The sequence below is a fragment of the Theropithecus gelada genome, chromosome 10 (genome assembly GCF_003255815.1).
Source record: "Theropithecus gelada isolate Dixy chromosome 10, Tgel_1.0, whole genome shotgun sequence".
Lineage (NCBI taxonomy): Eukaryota > Metazoa > Chordata > Mammalia > Primates > Cercopithecidae > Theropithecus > Theropithecus gelada.
The window spans coordinates 65,673,224-65,699,188 of NC_037678.1; the positions used below are offsets into that span (position 1 = coordinate 65,673,224).

General features: G+C 45.3%; 1 protein-coding gene across 2 annotated transcripts in view; it reads left to right on the forward strand.

Annotated features, from left to right (window-relative positions):
* The first annotated feature begins 4,922 nt into the window (after nt 1-4,922).
* The window catches only part of SAMHD1 (SAM and HD domain containing deoxynucleoside triphosphate triphosphohydrolase 1), a 58,296-nt gene continuing 37,253 nt past the window's right edge, over nt 4,923-25,965 (forward strand). For both annotated transcript variants that reach the window (XM_025399035.1, XM_025399036.1), the window contains exons 1-5: nt 4,923-5,389; nt 10,170-10,236; nt 16,577-16,649; nt 21,834-21,994; nt 23,339-23,454. In XM_025399035.1, coding sequence (XP_025254820.1) covers nt 5,182-5,389; nt 10,170-10,236; nt 16,577-16,649; nt 21,834-21,994; nt 23,339-23,454 — 625 coding nt within the window. In that variant the 5' untranslated portion in view covers nt 4,923-5,181. The remainder of the gene's footprint in view (nt 5,390-10,169; nt 10,237-16,576; nt 16,650-21,833; nt 21,995-23,338; nt 23,455-25,965) is intronic.

Below are 25,965 nucleotides of genomic sequence, written 5' to 3' on the forward strand. Positions count from 1 at the left end.
TACAGGCGTGAGCCACTGTGCCCACCCACTCCTCTACTCCTAATCTCTTACCTTGCTCTGTTTTTATTTTCCATAGCACTAACTTCTACCATATAATCTAAGTTCATTATTGTTATTTATATTATTATTACTCATTGCCAGTCTCCTACCTATCTCAACTAGAATGTATGTTTCTACATCTATGAACACAAAAGGACTGATAGTGAACATACTCAAAGGCGACCTTTGGCTCTGTATGTGTGTATATATTTTGTGTATTTGTTTTCTATGGTTTCTTTCCTTTTTAATTTATTTTTTATTTTTTTGAGATAAGGTCTTACTCTTTCACCCACGCTGGAGTGCTGTGGCACAACCATAGCTCATGGCAGCCTTGACCTTCTGCACTCAAGTGATTCTGCTGCTTCAGCCTCCTGAGTAGCTGGGATTACAGGAGCCAGTCACCATGCCTGACTCTAAGTTTCCTTTCTTTCTCTCTCTTTCTAATTTTATTATTATTATTATTATTTTGAGACAGGATCTCACCCTGTCGCTCAGGCTGGAGTGTAGTGGCATAATTGTGGCTCACTGTAGCCTCAACCTCTCCAAACTCAGGTGATCCTCCCACCTCAGCCTCCTGAGTAGTTGGGACTACAGGCATACGTCACCATGCCAGGCTAATTTTTGTATTTTTTTGTAGAGACAGGTTCTGACTATGTTGCTCAGGTTGGTCTCAAACTCCTGAGCTCAAGTGATCTGCCCACCTTGGCCTCCCAAAGTGCTGGTATTACAGGCATGAGCCACCGTGCCCAGACTTTTTTATTTTTTTATTTTTATTTTTTATAGAGGCAGGGTTTTGCTATGTTGTCCAGGCTGCTCTCCAACTCCTGGTCTCATGCAACCCTCTTACTTCAGCCTTCCAAAGTGCTGGGATTATAGGCATGTGCCACCACACCTGGCCTAGTGTTCTTTCTTTCTTTTTCTTTTTTTTTCCTTTGAGGTAGGGTCTTACTTCCTTTGCCCAGGCTAGAGTGCAGTGGCTTGATCTCGGCTCATTGCGGCCTCAACTTCCCAAGCTCACATGCTCTTCCCACCTCAGCTTCCCTAGTGGCTGGGATTACAGGCACGAGCCACCACACACAGGTAATTTTTTTTTGTATTATATTTTTAATAGAGACAGAGTTTTGTCACATTGTCCAGGCTGGTCTCAAACTCCTGAGCTCAAGGGACACACCCACCACGTCCTCCCAAGGTGCTAGGATTACAGGCAAGAGCCACCACACCCAGTTCAAGTTTTCTTTCTTGAGCATTAATTATTTTATTTTATTATTTTATTTTATTTTCTGAGATGGAGTCTCGCTTTGGTGCCCAGGCTAGAGTACAGTGGTGCGATCTCGGCTCACTGCAACCCCTCCGCCTTCCAGGTTCAAGTGATTCTCCTGCCTCAGTCTCCTGAGTAGCTGGGATTACAGACATGCACCTGGCTAATTTTTGTATTTTTAGTAGAGACGGGATTTCACCATTTTGGCCAGGCTGGTTTTGAACTCCTGACCTCAGGTCATCTGCCCGCCTTGGCCTCCCAAAGTGTTGAGATTACAGGTGTGAGCCACTGCGCCTGGCCCACTTGAGCATTATTTTTAACAGGTAAGAAAATCAATACTTAAAAAAAATTTTTTTTGGCCCAACTTTGCAATTTGGGCAGATGGGAAAAAAAGTCTTGAGGAGGCTAAGTTCAGTAAGTGGAAAAGACAGTAAAAACAGAGATGCAGAGAGTGGTGGCAGCGGGCATTGAGAACCAGCAACATTGGTTGAAAAGGAAGCTGTGAAGAGCTGTAAAAACCACAGGTGAATGCAGCCCGAAATAAAATTGCCCAGCTTGGCTGGCTGGGTGTAAGGTAGATAGAGAAGGTCAGGAAAGGTTTGCTGGGGTTACTCGAGGTCATTGGGCAGTGGGCCTTAAATTAATTGATCTTATTGTTTTTTCTAGTCCTAACCATACTGAGATTGATTTTAGAAGAGGACAGCTTGAGCAGTCATTTCTCTCACTATGGCCAGGGTCCAGGGCCTGTGTCTAGTGGGTGTTGGTTCCCAGGCTATGGAATGATGATGGAAAATGATTGCTAGGACTGTAACAGGAGTTAATGAAGTGGCAAACTGGAAAGAGCCTATACTTTGGAGTGAGGGAGCACTGCTTTTGAATCTTCTCTCTGTCCCTTACCAGCCATGTTGACCCTGAACAAGTAACTAACCACCTAGCGCAAGATCAAAGGCCCCTTGAAAGTAGTGAATTAGGGAAAATATAGTAAGTATGGCAATAAATTATACTTTCACAAACAAAAACAGAAAATAAAAGTTTTCTGTTTGGGAGGCCAAGGCAGGCTGATCACTTGAGGTCAGGAATTCGAAGCCAGTCTGGCCAACATGGTGAAACCCCGTCTCTACTAAAAATACAAAAAAATTAGCTGGGCGTCGTGGCAGATGCCTATAATCCCAGCTACTCAGGAGGCTGAGGCAGGAGAATCGCTTGAACCCGGGTGGCAGAGGTCTGCAGTGAGCCCAGACTGCCCCACTGCACTTCACCCTGGGCCACAGAGCAAGACTCTGTCTCAAAAAAAATTAAAATTAAAATTAAAAAAAACCATAAAATGAAATTTTAAAAAAATGAAAGTTCTTAAAAGCAACTGCTTTGAACAAACACAGTTGATTAAACTAAAAACCCTGCTATAACACCTTCTATTGTCCAGGAAACCTTGCTGTCAGGGCAGGTTTCCCCACAAGTCTTATAAACACAAGTTTTAAAATCAGCCATTTCTGACTTGAGATTAAGTCTTTCATACATATGGTATTTGTTTTCTTACACCCTTGTTTTAGTTTCACAAGTCTTGGCAACTGTCAGGTCTTTTCACAAAGTTCTCTAGTGTTTGAAGGCATGTTTTTTGGGGGCCTGGCCTTCTGTGCAGATGGAAAACACCTCTTTTTTTTTTTTTTTTTTTTGAGATGGAGTTTTGCTTTTGTCTCCCAGGCTATGGCTCACTGCAACCTCCGCCTCCCAGGTTCAAGCGATTCTCCTGCCTCAGCCTCCTAAGTAGCTGGGATTACAGGCGGCTGCCACCACACCTGGCTAATTTTTTTTTTTTCGAGACGGAGTCTTGCTCTGTTGCCCAGGCTAGAGTGCAGTGGCACAATCTAAGCTCACTGCAACCTGCACCTCCTGGGTTCAAGCAATTCTCTGCCTCAGCCTCTCGAGTAGCTGGGATTACAGGGGCCTGCTATGAAGCCTGGCTAATTTTTTTGTATTTTTAGTAGAGACAGGGTTTCATCATGTTGGCCAGACTGGTCTGGAACTTCTGACCTTCTGATCCACCCGCCTCGGCCTCCCAGAGTGCTGGGATTATAGGCGTGAGCTATGTGCCCAGCCACACCTGGCTAATTTTTGTAATTTTAGTAGAGACGGGGTTTTGCCATGTTGGCCAGGTTGGTCTCAAACTCCTGACCTCAGGTGATCCACCCACCTTGGCCTCCCAAAGTGCTGGGATTACAGGCATGAGCCACTGCACCCAGCCCCAAACCCCCTTTAACAAGCAGTGGTTGGCAAGTTATCACGACCATGGATTTTGGAGCCAGGTTACATCTCCTGGGTTTGAATATAGGCTTCATCATTTCCTAGCTGTAAGACCTTGGGCAGCCGGGCATGGCTGTGTAATCCCAGCACTTTGGGAGGCTGAGGTGTGGGAATCACCTGAGGTCAGGAGTTCAAGACAAGCCTGGCCAACATGGTGAAATCCTGTCTCTACTAAAAATACAAAAATTAGCTAGGTGTGGTGGCGGGCACCTGTAGTCCCAGCTACTTGGGAGTCTGAGGCATGAGAATCACTTGAACCCAGGAGGCGGAGGTTGCAGTGAGCTGAGATCCCGCCACTGCATTCCAGCTTGGGAAACAGAGCAAGACTCCGTCTCAAAAAAAAAAAAAAAAATGACCTGTGGCAAATTACTTTTTCCTACATCCTAAGGTAATTGTGATAATTAAATGAAGTAATATGTGTAAAGCCCTTAGAACTTTACAATATTTGTAAAACCCTTAGAAGTTATAAAAATTATTTAATATTTAAATAATTTAATGAATGTATTTAATTCATTAAGTATTATGTATAAATATAAAATTATTTTATATTTGTAAAGCCCTTAAGAACCGTGCCTGGCACACAGTAAAGCTCTGTTTGCAAATAATATTTTGGCTCACCAGTAGACCACTAGTTCATACTACTTGATGATAAGCTAATCCGCCTCATTCATCCTTGACCCCCTAAACAGGTCTATGGCTTGGTTGCTAGGAAGGTGCGTTGACATTATTAGCAGTAATAGTGATATGTCCTTTTACCAGGCAATTGCATGGACCAGTATTTATAGGGAAGTTTGAGCCCTGCCGCAGAGGGGTTAAATGATAGGAAAATGCCTGCCATTTTCACATGCTGTTACAACCAGGCAGTAAAAGTCCTCAGAAGTTAAATTTTAAGTAATCAGACTGGCCACTTCCCTTCCCCTGGGAATGCAGTTGGGATGGAGGGCTCTGTCTCCAGCTGGAAAGAAATCCTAAGTCCCCTCCTGTGTGGACACCAGACAACAGGTATCCCAGGGCCCTCTCGTTGCCCAGCAATACTGTGGAATGAAGACACCCTCAAGTCACATTTGAAATCATTCCGGGTTCTTCCAGTTCAGCACCTTGGCTGTTTTTCTCTTCACTGGGAAGGTCCTGGCAGCCTAACGGCCTTTTAGGTTTCTTTTAAGTTTGGGGCATCTGAAACCCGGCTAAGGTGCGGCGGGTAGTGTACCTCATTCGAAGAATACCCCCAATTCACCAGACGAGCCCCTAATTGTGGGTGCGGGGCCGGGCGCTCTTTCGTCCCCCCTTCCACCAGCACTACCCTCAGTTCTGCTTCTAGCCACGCCCTTTCGCGTTCACGTCCAGCGTCCCGGCAGGATTGATTGAGGACGACTGGACTGCCATTACGCCTGCGCAAGGAGCCCAAGGCTAGAGCCGCTAGGCTGCCCTGCCCGAAGGGCTCAACTGTCAGTGAGCCTGCGCAGGAGGCTAATAGGCTGCCAATACTGCTTGGACTCCCCGCCAGGGCCCTGCTGTCAGTGCGCCTGCGCGCGGGCCAGGCGCCGAGGTTCTTGACTTTGCTGTGCTGGACGCCGGGTGTAGCCATGCAGCAAGCCGACTCCGACCAGCCCTCCAAGCGGCCCCGTTTCGATGACAGCCCAAGAACCCCCTCAAGCACCCCTTCCGCAGAGGCAGACTGGTCCCCGGGCCTGGAACTCCATCCCGACTACAAGACATGGGGTCCGGAGCAGGTGTGCTTCTTCCTCAGGCGCGGTGGCTTTGGAGAGCCGGCGCTGCTGAAGAACATCCAAGGTAGCGGCTCCGGAGGGGCTGAGGGGCGAGGGGCGGCGACCTGGGGCGCGGGCCAGGCGCCCTAAGGGAGGGGGCCCCACGAGAGGACCCAGGCCGGGGAGCGAGCCCTGCGGCGGGAGGCGCCCGGGAGGGCGGACCTGCGCTGGGGGCGCGGAGGGAGGGAAGACCCGAGGCGGGGAAGGGAGCCCTGCGGCGGGGGTTCCCAGGAGGGCCTGCGGCATGGGGCGCCCGGGACTGACTCCCCGAGGCTGAGGAAGAAGACATGGGGTCGCCTGGGGTAGGCGATCCGTAGGATGGGATCAGGCTGCCAGGATTGAGGACCTGGGAGGGGCAGTAATAGATTGGGATCTCACTCTGGTGGGTTTCTTCACTAACTTGCCACCCCGGCGCCGGACAGGCGAGACTCGGGTCCCTTTTTTTTTAGTTAGAAGGAGATTTTTCCCCAGACCTTGGTGGGCGGCTTGCTGTCATCCAGCCTCGCGGGACCCCTCCGCGCTAACCGCAGCTCCTTGAACACTTGCCACATCAGAGGATGTTCTGGGGCTTTTAGGTTTCTGTTTCCTCCCTGAATTGAGGCTTTTCCTGAAGAGGAAGGAACTGGCTTGGTTAATCTCTGAATTCCCGTCACCTTCCTTGGCATCCCAGTAGCGCCCGATGGGCGTGTGTTGACTGCACTTGCAGAACATAGTAAGGATCGTGTTTTGCTCTTTAAAAGCAGGTTCCCCTCCAAAATCTGAACCCTGGAGTTGTTCAGTTAACCCCTTAATTCCCAGCATGCCACAATTTGGCCACATCACCTGGAGAAGTGTTTAGGTTGAGTTTTAAGCACATTTTACTGATTCGTGTCCAAGCATCCATCCTTGTGAAGTCTGCTCAACTTTTTAAGGTGGGTGTGAGATTTGACTCCTGCCTTATATCCTCTAGGTGTTCAATAGGAAGGTGGTTCTTTGGTGGTTGGGATTTGCAAATTTAGTAAATTTTTGCATTTGTTAGGTGGAGCCCTGTTTGGCTAGGTTGGAAACTGGGGTAGGAGGAACATTAGTGGTTCAGGACCCAAAGATAGCTTGAATGGGTATGGGAAATTGCATTTCTCCTTTTTTTTTTTTTTTCCCCCCTTTTGCCCTTTCGTTTCCCTTCACTGCTGGGATGGATTATTGCTTTATTTTCTTTGACTAGCAACAAGTGGAGTGAAGTAGTTCCAAATTTTCTGTCTCAGAATGTGGTTGGCTCTCTGTTTCAGTGGTCTGTAGATTAACTTGTTACCCTCCAGAATGATGTGTGTTCTCTTGAACCCACAACCCAGTGCTATCAAAGACACTATGTGCTTTCATTTGGTAAAAACTGACCAACTGTTCCCAATTGCTCATGTCTTACCTTCTGCTTTGTCTTGACCAAACTTTATTCGGACTTCTGTCTTCCCTTATGAGCCCCTCAACTCTTGCTTACCCCCAGATCTGAGCAGGCAGGCCCTAAAGCAGTGCAATATGCGTCCCTCTGGTCAGTTTCTTTTGAGAACTGACTGACCACAGTAGGATGCTGTCCTGTTGGGCTACACTGCTCATTTTCCCTTGCTCATCCAGGTTCCCTTCCAAAGATTCTGCTTACTTCTGCTTGCCCATCCTTTACCATTATAAAAGAAGACCATTTTTCTCTTAGATTCTTTTTTTTTTTTTTTTTGAGACGGAGTCTTGCTCTGTTGCCAGGCTGGAGTGCAGTGGCGTCATCTGGGCCCAGTGCAACCTCTAACTGCCTGGTTCAAGCGATTCTCCTGCCTCAGCCTCCCAAGTAGCTGGGATTACAGGCATGCACCACCATGCCCAGCTAATTTTTTTTGTATTTTTAGTAGAGATGGGGTTTCACCATGTTGCCCAGGATGGTCTCCATCTCCTGGCCTCCTGATCCGCCTGCCTCAGCCTCCCAAAGTGCCGGGATTACAGGCGTGAGCCACTGCACCTGGCCTGTTTTTTTTTTTTTTTTTTTTTTTTTTTTTAATTAGAGACAGGGTTTTGCCATGTTGGCCTGGCTGGTCTCAAACTCTTGGCCTCGAGTGATCATCCGCCTGCCTCGGCCTCCCAAAGTGATGGGATTACAAGTGTGTGCCACTGCGCCCAGCCTCCGTTTGATGCTTGGGCCTCTGATTCTTTTTTTAAGTTTATTTTCTTTTTTTTTTTTTTTTCTGAGATGGAGTCTTGCTCTGTCACCCAGGCTAGAGTGCATTGGCACAATCTTGGCTCACTGCAACCTCTGCTTCCTGGGTTCAAGGCAGTTCTCCTGCCTCAGCCTCCCGAATAGCTGGGTTTACAGGTGCACGCCACCACACTCAACTAATTTTGTAATTTTAGTAGAGATAGGGTTTCACCATGTTGGCCAGGCTGGTCTTGAACTCCTGACCTCAAGTGATCCATCCACCTCTGCCTCCCAAAGTGCTGGGATTACAGGCTTGAGCCACTGCACTCGGCCTTTTTTTTTTTTTTTTTAGACAGTCTCGCTCTATAGCCGGGCTGGAATGCAGTGGCGTGATCTCGGCTCACTGCAATCTCTGCCTCCTGGGTTCAAGCAATTCTTCTGCCTTAATCTCCTGAATAATTGGGACTACATGTGCCCACCACCATGCCCGGCTAATTTTTGTATTTTTAGTGGAAATGGGGTTTCACCATGTTGGCCAGGATGGTCTTAATCTCTTGACTGGATGATCCACCTGCCTTGGTCTCCCAAAGTGCTGGGATTACAGGTGTGAGCCACTGCGCCCGACCAGAAATATTTCGTCTTTTTTTTTTTTTTTTTTTGAGACGGAGTCTCGCTCTGTACCCCTGGCGGGACTGCAGTGGGGAGATCTTGGCTCACTGCAAGCTCCGCCTCCTGGGATCATGCCATTCTCTTGCCTCAGCCTCCTGAGTAGCTGGGACTACAGGCGCCCGCCACCGCGCCCAGCTAATTTTTTGTATTTTTAGTAGAGACGGGGTTTCACCGTGGTCTCGATCTCCTGACCTTGTGATCCGCCCGCCTCGGCCTCCCAAAGTGCTGGGATTACAGGCGTGAGCCACCGCGCCCGGCCCCGTCTTTCTTTCTAATAGTTTCCCTTGGCTGGGAGTGGTGGCTCACACCTGTAATCCTAGCACTTTGGGAGGCCGAGGCAGGCAGATCACCTGAGATCAGGAATTCAAGCCCAGCCTGGCCAACATGGTGAAACCCCGTCTCTACTAAAAATACATAATTTAGCCGGGCATGGTGGTATGTGCCTGTAGTCCCAGCTACTTGGGAAGCTGAGGCAGGAGAATCACTTGAACCCAGGAGGGGGAGGTTGCAGTGAGCCAAGATCGCACCACTGCACTCCAGCCTGGACAACAGAGTGAGACTCCATCTCAAAAAAAAAAAAGTCTCTCTTTATCTAAGTCCAATTTTTTTTTTTTTTTTTTTGACAAGCCAAGCACAAGGTACAGTGTCCCTTTTCTCATTATGGAATACAGCCTCACAAGAAGTCTGAAATAAGTTGCTATACTCAACACATTTTACCAATGACGTATGCGAGGTCCAAAGATGTAAAGTAACTTTTCAGAGATCACACCACTACAAAAAAGAGCTAGATTTTTTTTTTTTTTTGAGACGGAGTCTCGCTCTGTCGCCCGGGCTGGAGTGCAGTGGCCGGATCTCAGCTCACTGCAAGCTCCGCCTCCCGGGTTCACGCCATTCTCCTGCCTCAGCCTCCCGAGTAGCTGGGACTACAGGCGCCCGCCACCTCGCCCAAGAGCTAGATTTTTTAAGGTTAGGTCTTTGGACTCCAGAACTCATATGATCTATACCTTAACAAGCGTTCTCATCAAAAACCACTGGAGGCCTGGCCCAGTAGCTCACACTTACAATCTCAGCACTTTGGGAGGCCAATGTGGGAAGATCACTTGAGCCCAGGAGTTCAAGACCAGCCTGGGCAACATCAGGAGACCTCAACTTTACAAAAAATATAATAAATAAAAAATTAGCTAGATGCAGTGGTACACACCTGTGGTCCTAGCTACTCAGGAGGCTGAGGCAGGAGGATCGCTTGAGCCCAGGAGGTCAAGGCTGCAGTGAGCTGTGATCGCACCACTGCACTCCAACCTGGGCAACAAAGCAAAACCCTGTCTCAATGAAAATAAAATAAAAGAAAATAGCCCAGAGTTCTGGAATTTGAGGTCAGGAAAGATTAGAATTAATTGTATAGAAAGAGAAAGGAAAAAAAAAAAAAAAAAAAAAAGAAAGAGAAAGGAAAAAACCCAACTATACACACACATACACACATAGAGAGAGAGAGAGAGAGAGAGAGATAGGACTCTCTCAAATCATGGAGTATTGAGTGCTTTCCCAGGAGGTTTGAGAAAAATCAACACTTTAAGCACTCTTGAATCCGTGGTTTTAACTTGTTAATTCTAAGAACAATAGACTTACATTTCCTTCCCTCCCCAACTCAAACCTTTCCTGTTTAAAAGGAAACTGCTGACCTGGCAAAACCCCAACAGGTAGTCAGGTTTCACTTTCCTTTTTGCAACTGGTTTTTCTTGGAACTAATTTACACAAATAATTTTGAAATTTTCACGTGATTTATCAAAAAATGCTTCTTGGTTTAGTTATTTAATTAAAATTAAGTCTTTACAAGTAGCAGATCAAAAAAGTGGTACTTGGCACAGTCCATTGCCTGTAGTGGGTACTCTATTATGTGGATCTGGGTAAATGTTGGTGGATCCAAATTGAAAGAAAATGAAAAGCATATGTTGTATACATTGAATTTGTCTTTTTTCTTCCATAGAAAACAAAATCACAGGCGCATTACTGCCCTGTCTTGATGAGTCTCATTTTGAAAATCTTGGAGTAAGGTAAGAATGAAGAAATAAATTCACATTATAACCAAACACACTTTATCCATCTTTCAGGGACAACGCCCAAAATCTCTGATATAAACCGTCCTCATTTTAAATCTATGAAGTGCTTTAAAACAGCAGAATCCCTTGCCTGCTGGTTTTGTTTGTTCGTTTGTTTTTTTGAGACAGTCTCTTGTTCACCCAGGCTGGAGTATCTCGGCTCACTACAACCTCCGCCTCTTGGCTTCAAGTTATTCTCCTGCCTCAGCCTCCTGAGTAGCTAGGATTACAGGTGCCCACCACCATGCCCCACTAATTTTTTGTTGTTGTTGTTTGTTTTTGTTTTTGTTTTTGTTTTTTGAGATGGAGTCTTGCTCTGTCGCCCAGGCTGGAGTGCAGTGGCGTGATCTTGGCTCACTGCAAGCTCTGCCCCCCGGGTTCACGCCATTCTCCTGCCTCAGCCTCCCGAGTAGCTGGGACTACAGGCGCCCACCACCACGCCTGGCTAATTTTTTGTGTTTTTAGTAGAGACAGGGTTTCACCATGTTAGCCAGAATGGTCTCTATGTCCTGACCTCGTGATCCGCCTGCCTCGGCCTCCCAAAGTGCTGGGATTACCATGCTAGGCTGCCCCACTAATTTTTGTACTTTTAGTAGAGATGGGGTTTCGCCATGTTGGCCAGACTTGTCTTGAACTCCTGGCCTCAAGTGATCCACCCTCCTCTGCCTCCCAAAGTGCTGGGATTACAGGTGTGAGCCACCACACCTGGCCACCTGCTGTTTGTTTTCGCTGTGCAAATCCTATGTTTGCTATTACTGTTTATTCCTATTTTAGTTTATTTTTAATTTTATTTATTTATTTATTTTTTGAGACAGAGTCTCACTCTGTCACCCAGATTGGAGTGCAATGGTGTGATCTCAGCTCACTGAACCCCCCGGATTCAAACCATTCTCTTGCCTCAGCTTCCTGAGTAGCTGGGATTACAGGCACACACCACCATGCCTGGCTAAGTTTTGTATTTTTAGTAGAGACGGGGTTTCACCATGTTGGCCAGGCTGGTCTCAAACTCCTGACCTCAGGTGATCTGCCCGCCTTGGCCTCCCAAAGTGCTGGGATTACAGGTGTAAGCCACCTTGTCCGGCCTTATTCCTATTTCAAATAATTTTGCAGACAAACCTTCATCAAGTTTGTAATGACCAACTTTTTACTCTTAAGTTCAGAATAATTGAATTATACACACTGGGAAATACATAAGAACCAACAGGGAAAAAATGTTAGTAAGAAAATCAAGGCTACATCCCTATCTTGAGCATATTTCTAGGTTTTCCTAAAGATTGAAATATGCCCTCGTATTAGATTAAAAGACTCTATGCGAAACAGGCACTTTTTAGTTGTATAATTTGGGAGAAGTCATTTAACCCTTCAATTTCTGTACCTGTAAAATGGATAGCAATAATGAGATGATGTACATAAAGTGATGAAGCATATGATTAACCCTTAGTAAATTTTATAGATAGTGATAAAGCAAGACCCCATCTCTACAGAAAATTAAAAAATTAGCCGGGCACTGTGCATGCACCTGTAGTCCCACCTACTCAGGAGGCTGAAGCAGGAAGATCCCTTGAGCCCAGGAGTTCAAGGTTGTAGTGATCTATGATAAGCTCCTGGACTCCAGCCTGAGCAGCAGAATAAGACCCTATCTCAGACAGGTAGGTAGATAGGTAGGTAGGTAGGTAGAGAGATAGATAGATACATACATACATACATACATAGTTCCATGGATCCATCTCTGTGTATGGCTGTAGGTTCTAGTGTCTAGATTAGAGTGGGGCTCCTTTAAAGATCTCAGTTGAGGATCTGGTGTTTAAATACTTCTTTTTTTTTTTTTTTTTTTTGAGACGGAGTTTCGCTCTTGTTGCCCAGGCTGGAGTGCAATGGTACAATATCGGCTCACCGTAACCTCCACCTCCCAGGTTCAAGCGATTCTCTTGCCTCAGCCTCCCAAGTAGCTGGGATTACAGGCATGTGCCACCACGCCCAGTTAATTTTGTATTTTTAGTAGAGACGGTGTTTCTCTATGTTGGTCAGGCTGGTCTCGAACTCCTGACCTCGGGTGATCCATCCACCTCTGCCTCCCAAAAGTTCTGGGATTACAGATGTGAGCCACTGCACCAGCCTTAAATACTTCTTAAAATGAAAATTTTGTTTCTATTAGAGAATTGGCCTTCTCTTCTGAAATTTTACTTAGTTACATGTTGTTTGTGGTAACAGTAACCAAAGAAAAAAAACAAAGGATTATACTGAATTACTTCCTGCACTGTTGCTTAGTAATTGATAACAGAAGTAGATCGTGAAGCAAGATCACTGCAGAACACTTAACTGACTTCCAGTAAATATCCTTTGGATCAGAATCTCCAGGGACCTCAACTTGGCTCGCTTTTTTTTTTTTTTTTTTTTTTTTTTTGAGACGAAGTCTCTTTCTGTTGCCCAGGCTGGAGTTCGAGTTCAGTAGTGCAATCTCGGCTCATTGCAACCTCCGCCTCCTGGGTTCAAGCGATTCTCCTGAGTCAGCCTCCTAAGTAACTGGGACTACCGGCGTGTGCCACCACGCTCAGCTAATTTTTTGTATGTTTAGTAGAGATGGGGTTTCACCGTGTTAGCCAGGATGGTCTCAATCTCCCGACCTTGTGATCTGCCCGCCTCGGCCTCCCAAAGTTTGTTTTTTTTGTTTTGTTTTGTTTTATTTTGAGATGGAGTCTTGCTCTGTCACTCAGGCTGGAGTGCAGTGGCGTGATCTTGGCTCACTGCACCTTCCACCTCCCAGGTTCAAGTGATTCTACCACCTCAGCCTCGCAAGTAGCTGGGACTACAGGTGTGCACCACCATGCCCGGCTAATTTTCGTATTTTTAGTAGAGACAGGGTTTCACTATGTTGGCCAGGGTGGTCTTGAACTCCTGACCTTGTGATCCGCCCACCTCAGCCTCCCAAAGTGCTGGGATTAAGGGCGTGAGTCACTGTGCCTGGCATGCCTCTTTCATAACCACATTTCAGCTCTCTCAGTCCTCTCAAAGCCCCCCTTATTACTTATTTCTTTTTTTTTTTTTTTTTTTTTGAGACGGAGTCTCGCTCTGTCGCCCAGGCTGGAGTGCAGTGACCGGATCTCAGCTCACTGCAAGCTCTGCCTCCCGGGTTCCCGCCATTCTCCTGCCTCAGCCTCCCGAGTAGCTGGGACTACAGGCGCCCACAACCGCGCCCGGCTAATTTTTTTGTATTTTTAGTAGAGACGAGGTTTCACCGTGGTCTCGATCTCCTGACCTTGTGATCCGCCCGCCTCGGCCTCCCAAAGTGCTGGGATTACAGGCGTGAGCCACCGCGCCCGGCCATTACTTATTTCTTGTGTATAATAGTTGCTTACTATTGGGCCTGAATGGAATTTGTTCCAATACAGTCTTTCTTTTCAAGGGAGCCATGTGTGTCTTTGTGGACCCAAGTGCTATTGATTCATTCAGTGAATATTTTTGGAAAGCTATGTACTAGGCATTCTTCCATGAACTTGGGGCACATGAGTGAACAAAACAGACAAAATTCTAGAAGGAACACTATATTGCACGTCTCTGTGCCCTACCTCATAACTCAAATTCTGTAGGACTCCTTAGAGCTGTATTGTTCTGTATCGTAACAACTAGCTTCATGTTTAAATTAATTAGAAGTAAATTAAATAAAAAATTCCTCAGTTACACTAGTCATATTTCAAGTACTCAGTAGTCACTATGGCTAGCGGCTACTGTGTTGGACAGAGCAGATATAGAACATTTCCATCATCACAGAAAGTTCTACTGGACAGTGCTGCCTTACAGGTTGCCAGTGGGATTAGCCCTACCCACCGCTCCATCCAGTTGCACACGGTTAATACCAATGCAATTGACTGGTTAATGGACCTTTGTACTATTTTTATCTAATTTCCTACTTTACCCTCCCTAGACCCCCCAATCCCTGTGCCCAGAGTTCACACCCCAAGATTAATTACTTGCAAACTCTTATCCTGGACCCTGCTTTCTAGGGAGAATCCAGTTTAGACAAGCACTCCTAGTAACCTGTCAATTTTATGAACAACCATTGGTTTATAAAGGTTTTTTTAAGAAGTAAGAAACAGGCCAGGCGTGGTGGCTCAGGCCTGTAATCCCAGCACTTTGGGAGGCCAAGGCGGGCAGATCACAAGGTCAGGAGATCGAGACCATCCTGGCTAACACAGTGAAACCCTGTCTCTACTAAAAATACAAAAACAAAAAAAAATTAGCTGGGCGTGGTGACAGGCGGCTGTAGTCCCACCTACTCGGAGGCTGAGGTGGGAGAATGGCGTGAACCCGGGAGGTGGAGCTTGCAGTGAGCCAAAATTGTGTCACTGCACTCCAGCCTGGGCGACAGAGTAAGACTCCATTTCAAAAAAAAAAGAGAGGTAAGAAACATTGTCACATTAAATATACATGTCAGTTGTAAGAAGCATTAAATTTCAGAAATGTTGGAACACAGGAATAAAATTATTTTGTAGTCTAAATATCCTGGCCCAAGACTTCTTTAAATGTTTATTTAACGCCATGTCCTTTGCTAAACAAAACAAAACAACCCCCTGGTTTTGGGTGGTTATTTCTATATACTCTAATTAGTGATTTTGGTTTTGTTTTGTTTTGTTTTTGAGACAGAGTTTTGCTCTTGTTGCCCAGGCTGGGGTGCAATGGCGCGATCTCGGCTTACCGCAACCTCTGCCTCCTGGGTTCAAGCAATTCTCCTGCCTCAGCCTCCCGAGTAGCTGGGATTATAGGCACGCGCCACCACCACGCCTGGCTAATTTTGTATTTTCAGTAGAGATGGGATTTCTCCATGTTGGTCAGGCTTGTCTCGAACTCCCGACCTCAGGTGATCCGCCCACCTTGGTGTCCCAAAGTGCTGGGATTACAGGTGTAAGCCACTGTGCTGTGCCTGGCTGATTTTTGGGTTTTAAGTGATGAATACTGAGTGTCAGTTTAGGAAAACAGTAGGTGGCCATGGGGTTAGTTTAGGTTTGATACTTCATGCTGTGACTCTGGTTATGCTCAACTATGTGACTCCCCTTAACCTGAGTCCACCTATAAGTACTTCTGAAAGCCTAGCTTTGCACTGTGCTTGTTATGTCAAACTGATGAGGAGGATAGGGGAATGGGAAAACACAAAATATGCTGCTTTTTAATTTATCAGTTGTAATGATGCTTCTGTGTATCCCAAGAAATCATTCTTAAGTGTTCTTATTACCGTGGGTCTCAGGGTACACCAATAGAGGCCAGTGTAGAGCCTCTGACTCCCAGTCTGTGTATGACTTATAGAAAGATACTTTTTTTCAATCTGCTTAGCTAGTAGATCAGTAAACCCTTCGCCTGCACTCTCTGTTGACACCCAGCCAGCAGGGAGGAGGATATGCTGGGTCCAACTAGTAATTGTAAATGAAGCAGGATGATGAATCACAGGACTTTGAGCTGTTCAAATTTAATTCCCATTATGTATTTTCTTGAAACTGGAGCATTAATGAGGGATTACTGACAATGGAAAATGAATATAAATAAAGTTAAGGCCTTCATATGTATTTCATTCATGCTTGAGTCATACCTGGTACTCATAAATCAATCCAGGATTATGAGGGTAGATGTTGACTTCAGTCTGGTTAAAATGAAGTACAGCATGAGCATTGAGTAGACATGAAGCAGATATGGACTTTTTCTTTTTCTTTTTTTTTTTTTTTTTTTTGAGACAGAGTCTTGCTCTGCCGCCCAGGCTCGAGTACAGTGGCCGGATCTCAGCTCACTGCAAGCTCCGCCTCCCGGGTTTACGACATTCTCCTGCCTCAGCCTCCTGAGTAGCTGGGACTACAGGCGCCCGCCACTTTGCCCGGCTAGTTTTGTTTTGTTTTGTTTTGTTTGTTTTTGTAGTAGAGACGGGGTTTCACCGTGTTAGCCAGGATGGTCTCGATCTCCTGACCTCGTGATCCGCCCGTCTCGGCCTCCCAAAGTGCTGGCATTACAGGCTTGAGCCACCGCGCCCGGCCAAGATGTGGACTTTTTCAAGTCGTAAGTTTATCAAGAGAGAAGAGGGTCAAGGACAGAAGCCTGGGGGAGGCCTACATTGATTCAGCAGGAGAGTTCCCTATCTTAGCAGCAAAGGAAGGAGACAGTTTCTAGGAGGAGTATGTTTGAATTATTGATTATTCCTTCCAATCTAACTTCAATGTTACTGTAGGTTATCTAAAGTTGATTATGTCTACTATATACTGCAGGGATTATTATTAAGCAAATAATGATAGACTTGCTTATCCTGTTGTAATTTTAGTTCCTTGGGGGAGAGGAAGAAGCTGCTTAGTTATATCCAGCGATTGGGTCAAATCCACGTTGATACAATGAAGGTAAGAGGATCTGAGTTTGTTATGTTTTTTGAATGTAAAGTGATATAACTCAATTATGTAAAATTCATTTTGAAGAGAATAGGAGGAAATCTGCTTCTCAGTGATGGAACTGCGAGTAGTAGATCTTTTCTTTTTTTTTTTTTTTTGAGATGGAGTCTCCCTCTGTTGCCCATTCTGGAGTGCAGTGGCGCAATCTCGGCTCACTGCAAGCTCCGCCTCCCGGGTTCACGCCATTCTCCTGCTTCAGCCTCCCGAGTAGCTGGGACTACAAGCTCCCACCACCATGCCCAGCTAATTTTTTGTATTTTTAGTAGAGATGGGGTTTCACTGTGTTAGCCAGGATGGTCTCGATCTCCTGACCTCCTGATCCACCCGCCTTGGCCTCCCAAAGTTCTGGGATTACAGGCGTGAGCCACCGCGCCTGGCGAGTAGTGGATCTTTTCTAAACTTTCTGCACTTTCTAAAATGAGCACAGAGTATTTAAATCAGAAGAAGAACTAAAATATGTTAAGCATACAGAAAAGCATAAGTAGACCACTACCCAACTTGTCCAATCTTAATATTTTGCCTAATTTGCTTCAAGTCTGTTATTTTTAGAGCAAAATATTAGAAATTATTGAAGACCTCCTTTGTACATTCTTTTTTATTTTTTATTTTTATTTTTATTTTTTAATGAAATTGGGTCTTGCTCTGTCATCCAGGCTGGAGTACAGTGGCGCAATCTCAGCTCACTCCAACCTCCGTCTCCCTGGCTCAAGTGATCCTTCCATCTCAGCCACCCCAGTAGCTTGAACTATGGGTGCACGCCACCACACCTGGCTAATTTTTGTATTTTTTTTTTTTTTTTTTGATACGGAGTCTGCTCTGTTGCCCAGGCTGGAGTGCAGTGGCACGATCTTATAGAGCAGGATCTGAAATAACTCAAATACATACGTTAATTTTGCTTTTGCAAGTTACATGTTGGCCAGGCTGACCTCAAACTCCTGACCTCATGATCTGCCTGCCTCGGCCTTCCAAAGTGTTGGGATTACAGGCATGAGCCACTGTGCCCGGCCAATAATATATTTTTGAAGTAATATTTAAGGCAGTCAGTGGTTTCAATTGCCCACTTTTATTCTTTTTTCTATTTTTCTTTAAAAAGAAAAATAGTTTTTTTCTTTTTGTTGACCAGGCATGGTGGCTCACACAGTAATCCCAGCACTTTGGGAGGCTAAGGTGGGTGGATCACTTGAGCCCCTAAGTTCAAGACCAGCCTGGGCAACATGGTGAAACTCCATCTACAAACAATAGAAAAATTAGCTGGGTGTGGTGGTGCACACCTGTATTCCCAGCTACTTGGGAGGCTGATTTAGGAAAATCACCTGAACCCACGGAGGTCGAGGCTTCAGTGAGCCGTGATCACACCACTGTACTCCAGCCTGGGCAACAGAGTGAGACCCTGTCTCAAAAAAAAAAAACCACCAACATTGTTTAACCTCATTTATAAATTATAAATGATAGTTGTTGGAAACAGATTTTCAAACTACCAAATCACTGCCTAGTAATGAAATCAATACCTTAAATGAATTTAACTTCATCAGCAGTGCAGTTCAGCAAAGAATTCACCTAGTTTGCTACTCAGTTGCAGCCCTCGAGGATTTCTTCCCTAATCTGATACCTACCTAACTTGATACTTAAAACATAAATAGCTTTATTGAGATATAATTCACAAGTTGTATGATTCACTCATTTTTAGTGTGCAAGACAGTGCTTTTTAGAAAGTTCACAGTGTTGTTCAATCACACACAATTTTATTTGAGTTGTAAGAGTTTTTTACATGTTCTGGATGTAAATCCTTATGGGAGATATGATACACAAATAATTTTTCCTAGTCTGTGGGTTGTCTTTTTACTTTTTTGGTGGTGGTCTTTGGATCATAAAAGTTTTAAGTTTTTATGTAATCCAATTTATATTTTTTTGTTCATTTGTGTCTTGTACTTCTAGTGTCATATTTAAGAAACCATTGCCGAACCCAAGGTCACCATGGTTTGTTCTTGTCACAGTGTTCTTTATGCTAAATTTAGTTCAGTTGGCCTCTGAAGCTGAGATTGTGTAATGGTGAAGAGGGAGTGCAGTGTTTGACATAATGAGGACTAATTTTTTAAATGTATCAATGAATCTTTTTTTTTTTTTGAGACAGAGTCTTGCTCTGTTGCCCAAGCTGGAGTGCAGTGGCACAATCTCAGCTCACTGCAACCTTCGCCTCCCAGGTTCAAGTGATTTTCCTGCCTCAGCCTCCTGAGTAGCTGGGATAACAGGCGCCCACCATCACTCCTGGCTAATTTTTGTATTTTTAGTAGAGATAGGATTTTGTCATGTTGGTCAGGCTGGTCGCGAACTCCTGACCTCAGGTAATCCACCCGCCTCGGCCTCCCAAAGTGCTGGCATTACAGGCGTGAGCCACCATGCCCTGCCAGAGACCCTATCTCTACCAAAAAAAGAAAAATTAGGCAGGCATGGTATAGTTCCAGCTACTTGGGAAGCTGAGGTGGGAGGATCGCTTGAACTTGGGAGGCAGAGGTTGCAGTGAGCCACGATTGTACCACTGTACTCCAGCCTATGTGATAGAGCTAGACTCTGTCTCGAAAAAAACAAAAACAAAAACAAGACAGTTATTACAACCTGAAAAATTTACAGTGAAGGCTTTTAGGTCCTTAAATGGTTTAAAAGTAGATTTTAGCCACGCGCTGTGACTCGTGCCTATAATTCCAGCACTTTGGGAGGCTGAGGCGGGCGGATCATGAGGTCAGGAGTTCGAGACCAGTTTGGCCAATATGGTGAAACCCCGTCTCAACTAAAAATACAAAAAAAAATTAGCTGGGCATGGTGGTGCACGCCGGTAGTCCCAGCTACTTAGGAGGCTGAGGCAGGAGAATCGCTTGAACCCAGGAGGCGGAGGTTGCAGTGAGCCAAGACTGCACCACTGAACTCCAGCCTAGGTGACAGAGTGAGACTCTGTCTCAAAAATAAAGAAATAGCTGGGTGCTGTGGTCTCTATCTCCTAACATTGTGATCCGTTCACCTCGGCCTCCCAAAGTGCTGGGATTACAGACATGAGCCACCATGCCTGGCCATATTTGTATATCTAAACTTAGAAAAGGCAGTAAAACTATGGTAAAAATGATTTTTTTTTTTTTGTAAACCCTTTAGGAGGCCAAAGGTGCAATGATTGCTTGAGGCCAGGAGTTGGAGACCAGCCTGGGCAATATAGCAAGACCTTGTCTCCACAAAGAATAAAAACAAATTAGCTAGGCATGGTGGTACATGCCTGCAGTCCCAGCTATTTGGGAGGCTGAGGCGGGAGGATCCCTTGGGCCTCGGAGTTTGAGTAAGCTATGGTTGTGCCTGTGAATAGCCAACGCACTGCAGCCTGGTGAGAAAACGAGACCCTGTCTCTAACAAAAACAACACACACACACACAAATACATCGTTCAGCTGTACAAAATTATTTTCTTTCTTTTTATCTTCTTTTTTTGAGACACAGTTTCTCTCTGTTGCCCAGGCTGAAGTGTTGTGGCACAATAGTAGGTTACTGCAGCCTTGATGCCCTGGGACTCAAGGGATCTTCCTACCTCAGCCTCTAGAGTACCTGGGACTACAGATGTGTGCCACTGCATTTTTTTTTTTTTTTTTTTTTTTTTTTTGAGATGGAGTCTCGCTCTGTCGTCCATTCTGGAGTGCAGTGGCACAATCTCGGCTCACTGCGAGCTCTGCCTCCCAGGTTCACTCCATTCTCCTGCCTCAGCCTCCCGAGTAGCTGGAACCACAGGCTCCCGCCACCACGCCTGGCTAATTTCTTTGTATTTTTAGTAGAGACGGGGTTTCACCGTGTTAACCAGGATGGTCTTGATCTCCTGACCTCGTGATCCGCCCGTCTCGGCCTCCCAAAGTGCTGGGATTACAGGCTTGAGCCACCGCGCCCGGCCCTTTTGTTTTTTTTTTAAGAGATGAGGTCTCACTATGTTGCCCAGACTAGTCTCAAACTCTTGGCCTCCCAAAGTGCTGGAATTACAGATGTGAGCCCCTGCACTCCGACCTGCATGATTTCTTATCTATATGGTAGAAGAATTTCCATCTTTCTTTCTTTCCCTCCCTCCCTTCTTTCCTTTCTGTTTTAATGATGAGTACTGTATAGACACATTTAGAAAAAAAAAATTGGGCCGGATTACAAGCCTGTAATCCCAGCACTTTGGGAGGCCGAGACGGGCGGATCACGAGGTCAGGAGATCAAGACCATCCTGGCTAACCCGGTGAAACCCCGTCTCTAGTAAAAAAATACAAAAAAATAGCCGGACGAGGTGGCGAGCGTCTGTAGTCCCAGCTACTCCGGAGGCTGAGGCAGGAGAATGGCGTAAACCCGGGAGGCGGAGCTTGCAGTGAGCCGAGATCCGGCCACTGCACTCGTCTCGGCGACAGAGCGAGACTCCGTCTCAAAAAAAAAAAAAAAAAAAAAATTTAGGCTGGGTGCTGTGGCTCACGCCTGTAATCCCAACACTTTGGGAGGCCAAGGTGGGCGGATCACTTTAGGTCAGGAGTTTGAGGTCAGCCTGGCCAACACAGAGAAACCCCGTCTCTACTCAAAATACAAAAATTAGCTGAGTGTGGTGGCACACCCCAGTAGTCCCAGCTACTCGGGAGGCTGAGGCAGGAGAATAACTTGAACTTGGGAGGCAGAGGTTGCAGTGAGCCGAGATTGTGCCACTGCACTCCAGCCTGGGTGACACAGTGAGACTCCGTGTCAAAGAAAAAAAAAAATTTAGACATAATACCTATAGTGATATGGCTTACATGATGTGAATGAATGTGTTTAAATCGAAATGAATATGTATATTTAACTTGAATACAAGACAAAATTATTAAAGACTAATTAAGTCATATACATAATAAAAAAATCAAAATCCTTATTTTTCTGTTATTCGCATCCATTAAGAAGAAGTAAAATATACTCAGATCCAATATACTTTGATGTGTCTGATAGTGATACCTAAATAAGGTAATGATGTTAATATCTTGTCATTTTCCTTAGTATTTTTACTTGAAAAATCAAATAGCTTTGACTTTGCACTATAATTAGGAATGGCTGCACACAAATTTCAGGTGGACTTACATGTTATTACTCATATTAATTAAACGTAATTTTCCAGGTTATTAATGATCCTATCCATGGCCACATTGAGCTCCACCCTCTCCTCGTCCGAATCATTGACACACCTCAATTTCAACGTCTTCGATACATCAAACAGCTGGGAGGTGGTTACTATGTTTTTCCAGGAGCTTCACACAATCGATTTGAGCATAGTCTAGGGTAAGAAGGGAATGGGGTGGGGAACTTGCAGTTTTTAGGTATTTCCTCTGTCTCATGAAATAGTTATCTTAGGCTAGGCATGGTGGCACACACCACCACTCCCAGCTAATTTTGTATTTTTAGTGGAGATAGAGTTTCATCATGTTGGCCAGGCCGGTCTCGAACTCCTGACCTCAGGTGATCCGCCCGCCTCAGCCTCCCAAAGTGTTGGGATTACAGGCATAAGCCACCACGCCTGACCCTCTTCTTTCTGTTTATGTATTTGACTACTCTAGGTACCTCATCTTAATGAAATCATACAATATTTGTCTTTTTGTCACTGGCATATTTCACTTAGCATAATTTCCTCAAAGTTCATCCATGTTGTAGCATGTGTCAGTATTTCCTTCTTTTTTATTAGTTTTTTAATTAATTAATTTTTTATTTCTTTCCTTTTTAAGGTTGAATAATATTTATCATATGTATACACCACATTTTGTTTATTCATTTGTTGATGGATACCTGTTGCTTTTACCTCTTGGCTATTTTGAGTAGTGCTGCTATGAACATGTTGGTACAAATATATTTTCTTTCTTTTTTTGGGGGGGGGGGGCGGTACGGAGTCTTGCTCTGTTGCCCAGGCTGGAGTGCAATGGTGCGATCTCGGCTCACTGCAACCTGTGCCTCCTGGGTTCAAACAATTCTCCTGCCTCACCCTCCCAAGTAGCTGAAATTACAGGTACCTGCCATGACGCTCAGCTAATTTTTGTATTTTTTAGTAGTGATAGGGCTTCAACATGTTGGCCAGGCTGGTCTCAAACCCCTGACCTCAAGTGATCTGCCCGCCTCAGCCTCCCAAAGTGCTGGTATTACAGGCGTGAGCCACCGAGCCCAGCCAATCTTTCCAAGACCCTGCTTTGTTATTGTGGGTGTATACCCAGAAGTGAAATTGCTAAATCACTGTGGTAATTCCATTTTTAATTTTTGTGGAGCACCCATACTGAGTTCCATGGCAACTACACCATAATACATCCCCACTAACAGTGCACAGGGTTCCAATTTCTCCACATCATGTCCAACACTTGTTATTTTCTGGTTTTCTTTTTTTAACAGTAGCTATCCTAAGGGGTGTGAAGTGGTATCTCACTGTGGTTTTGATTTGCATTCCTCTAATGATTGGTGATACTGAGCCAGAGGTCCTGCTTTTGGGATTCCGTTTGTGTGTGTACCTGCCTCGTTCTGAAATAGACTGTTGAGTAAAGTTGCCCTGAAGATACGTTAGAATATTTGAGGAAGTTCTTGAGGACCAGAACCATCACTCCTCTTGCAAACGGAAGAGTGACTTTTTGTGTTTTTGCTCTGCAGGGTGGGGTATCTAGCAGGATGTCTAGTTCGCGCCCTGGGTGAAAAACAACCAGAGCTGCAGATAAGTGAACGAGATATTCTCTGTGTTCAGATTGCTGGACTTTGTCATGATCTCGGTAAGCCGTACAAAGAGACAAAGTTGTTATGTAAAATCATAACATATGTTACCTCTCTTTGACATTAAAAAATCAGATCAACCAAGAGAATATGGAAGTTGTATTTTAATTCTTCAGTTGACATTAGTATAAATGTACTGTTGCTTCTTCCTAGAATGATTCATAAGTAGAAAACATTGCTATTTTATATTCTTGGCATCTTTCAGTGAATTTCTCATGTTAGACATCTTTGCTAAAAGTGTTTTTTTGTTTGTTTGTTTTGTTTTGTTTTGAGACGGAGTCTTGCTCTGTTGCCCAGGCTAGAGTGTAGCGGCTCATTATCGGCTCACTGTAACCTCTGCTTCCTGGTTTCAAGCAATTCTCGTGCTTCAGCCTCCCGAGTAGCTGGGATTACAGGCGTGCACCATCATATCCAGCTAATTTTTGTATTTTTAGCAGAGACAGAGTTTCACCATGTTGGCCAGGCTGGTCTCGAACTCCTGAACTCAGGTGATCCACCAGCCTCAGCCTCCCAAATCCCAAAGCGCTGGGATTACAGGCAGGAGCCACCGTGCCCGGCCATCATCTTTATTACAGGTTATATGAAAGGGCGTTTTGATAATGAGTTTTTCTTACTACTGTTTTTAGGATGGTGTGTGAATTTTACTTTTCTTTTATCCTCCTTTTTAAATAAAATCACCATTTTTCCTACAGTTATTTGGTCAAATCCATTTTTTTTCATATTTATAATCTCTAATCTGCCCAAGTGGATTAACATATTTAGAGAACTCCTTGTGTTTTCTGATCCATGTGAAGTCTTGGGCCACTTTAATCCAAGCAAAAGAGTATCATCCTTTTCCTGTGACAGAGAGAAAGGGGACTGTCCCATTTATTTATTTATTTATTTATTTATTTATTTATTTATTTGAGTCTTGCTCTGTCACACAGACTGGAGTGCAGTTGGCACAATCTCGGCTCACTGCAATCTCACCTCCTGGATTCAAGTGACTCTCCTGCCTCAGCTTCCCAAGTAGCGCCTGGCTAATTTTTTTGTATTTTTAGTAGAGATGTAGTTTCATCATGTTGTTGAAACTGGTCTCGAACTCCTGATCTCAAGTAATTCACCTCCTTCGGCCTCCCAAAGTGTTGGGAATACAGGCATGAGTCACCACGTTGGGCCGGGACTGTCCCTTTTAAATCATGGGGGTTTTTACCTCTATCCTTATAGTTTATTCCTACTTATTCAGGGACCCTGAGAGTTTGTGTGTACCCTCAGGGCAGGGGAAGGGAGGTGCCCCTGTTTAGATAGCTAGATACTTAAAGCGAGTAGGCTCTCTTTTTATGTCCCCCTGGAAACTTCCAAAGAACCAATACCAGCCCCTAAATGATAAATTTGATAGATTCTTGGTATTTTGAGAGAGAATCATTGGGAAACCTTTACCAGTCCCCAGGAGCCTGAGCACTGCATTAGCCAGCCTTTATGTGTAGCCTATGACTTGCAGAGAAGGGCCAGGGCTAGTCTAGGTAGACTTCCCTCTCCAGTTAAGTGGCTCACTTCTTTTCTTTTTTTTTTTTTTCAGATGCAGTCTCACTCTGTTGCCCAGGCTGGAGTGCAATTGTGCGATCTTAGCTTACCACAACCTCGCCTCCTGGGTTCAAGCAATTCTCCTGCCTCAGCCTCCTGAGTAGTTGGGACTACAGGCACACGCCACTATGCCCAGCTAATTATTATAATTTTAGTAGAGACAGGGTTTCACCATATTGGTCAGGCTGGTCTCAAACTCTAGACCTCAGGTGATCCATGTGCCTCAGCCTCCCAAAGTGCTGGGATTACAGGCATGAGCCACCACACCCGGCCAAAGATAGATTTTTTTAAGCTTGGGAGTAATAAGATAAATTCTAATTTTTTCTTCTGCACCCCAGTGGATTTTCTTTCTTTTTTTTTTCCCCAAGACAGAATCTCACTCTGTTGCCCAGGTTGGAGTACAGTGGCACAATCTCAGCTCACTGCAACCTCCGCCTCCCAGGTTTAAGCGATTCTCCTACCTCAGCCTCCTGAGTAGGTAGGATTACAGGTGCCTGCCACCACACTCGGCTAATTTTTGTATTTTTAGTAGAGACGGGGTTTCACCATCTTGGCCAGGCTTGTCTCGAACTCCTGACCTCATGATCCACCTGCCTTGGCCTCCCAAAGTGCTGGGATTACAGGCATGAGCCACTGTGCCAAGCCCCTTTTTTAAAAATTTTGGGCCGGGCGCGGTGGCTCAAGCCTGTAATCCCAGCACTTTGGGAGGCCGAGACGGGCGGATCACGAGGTCAGGAGATCGAGACCATCCTGGCTAACACAGTGAAACCCCGTCTCTACTAAAAATACAAAAAACTAGCCGGGCGAGGTGGCGGGCGCCTGTAGTCCGAGCTACTCCGGAGGCTGAGGCAGGAGAATGGCGCAAACCCGGGAGGCGGAGCTTGCAGTGAGCTGAGATCCGGCCACTGCACTCCAGCCCGGGCTACAGAGCAAGACTCCGTCTCAAA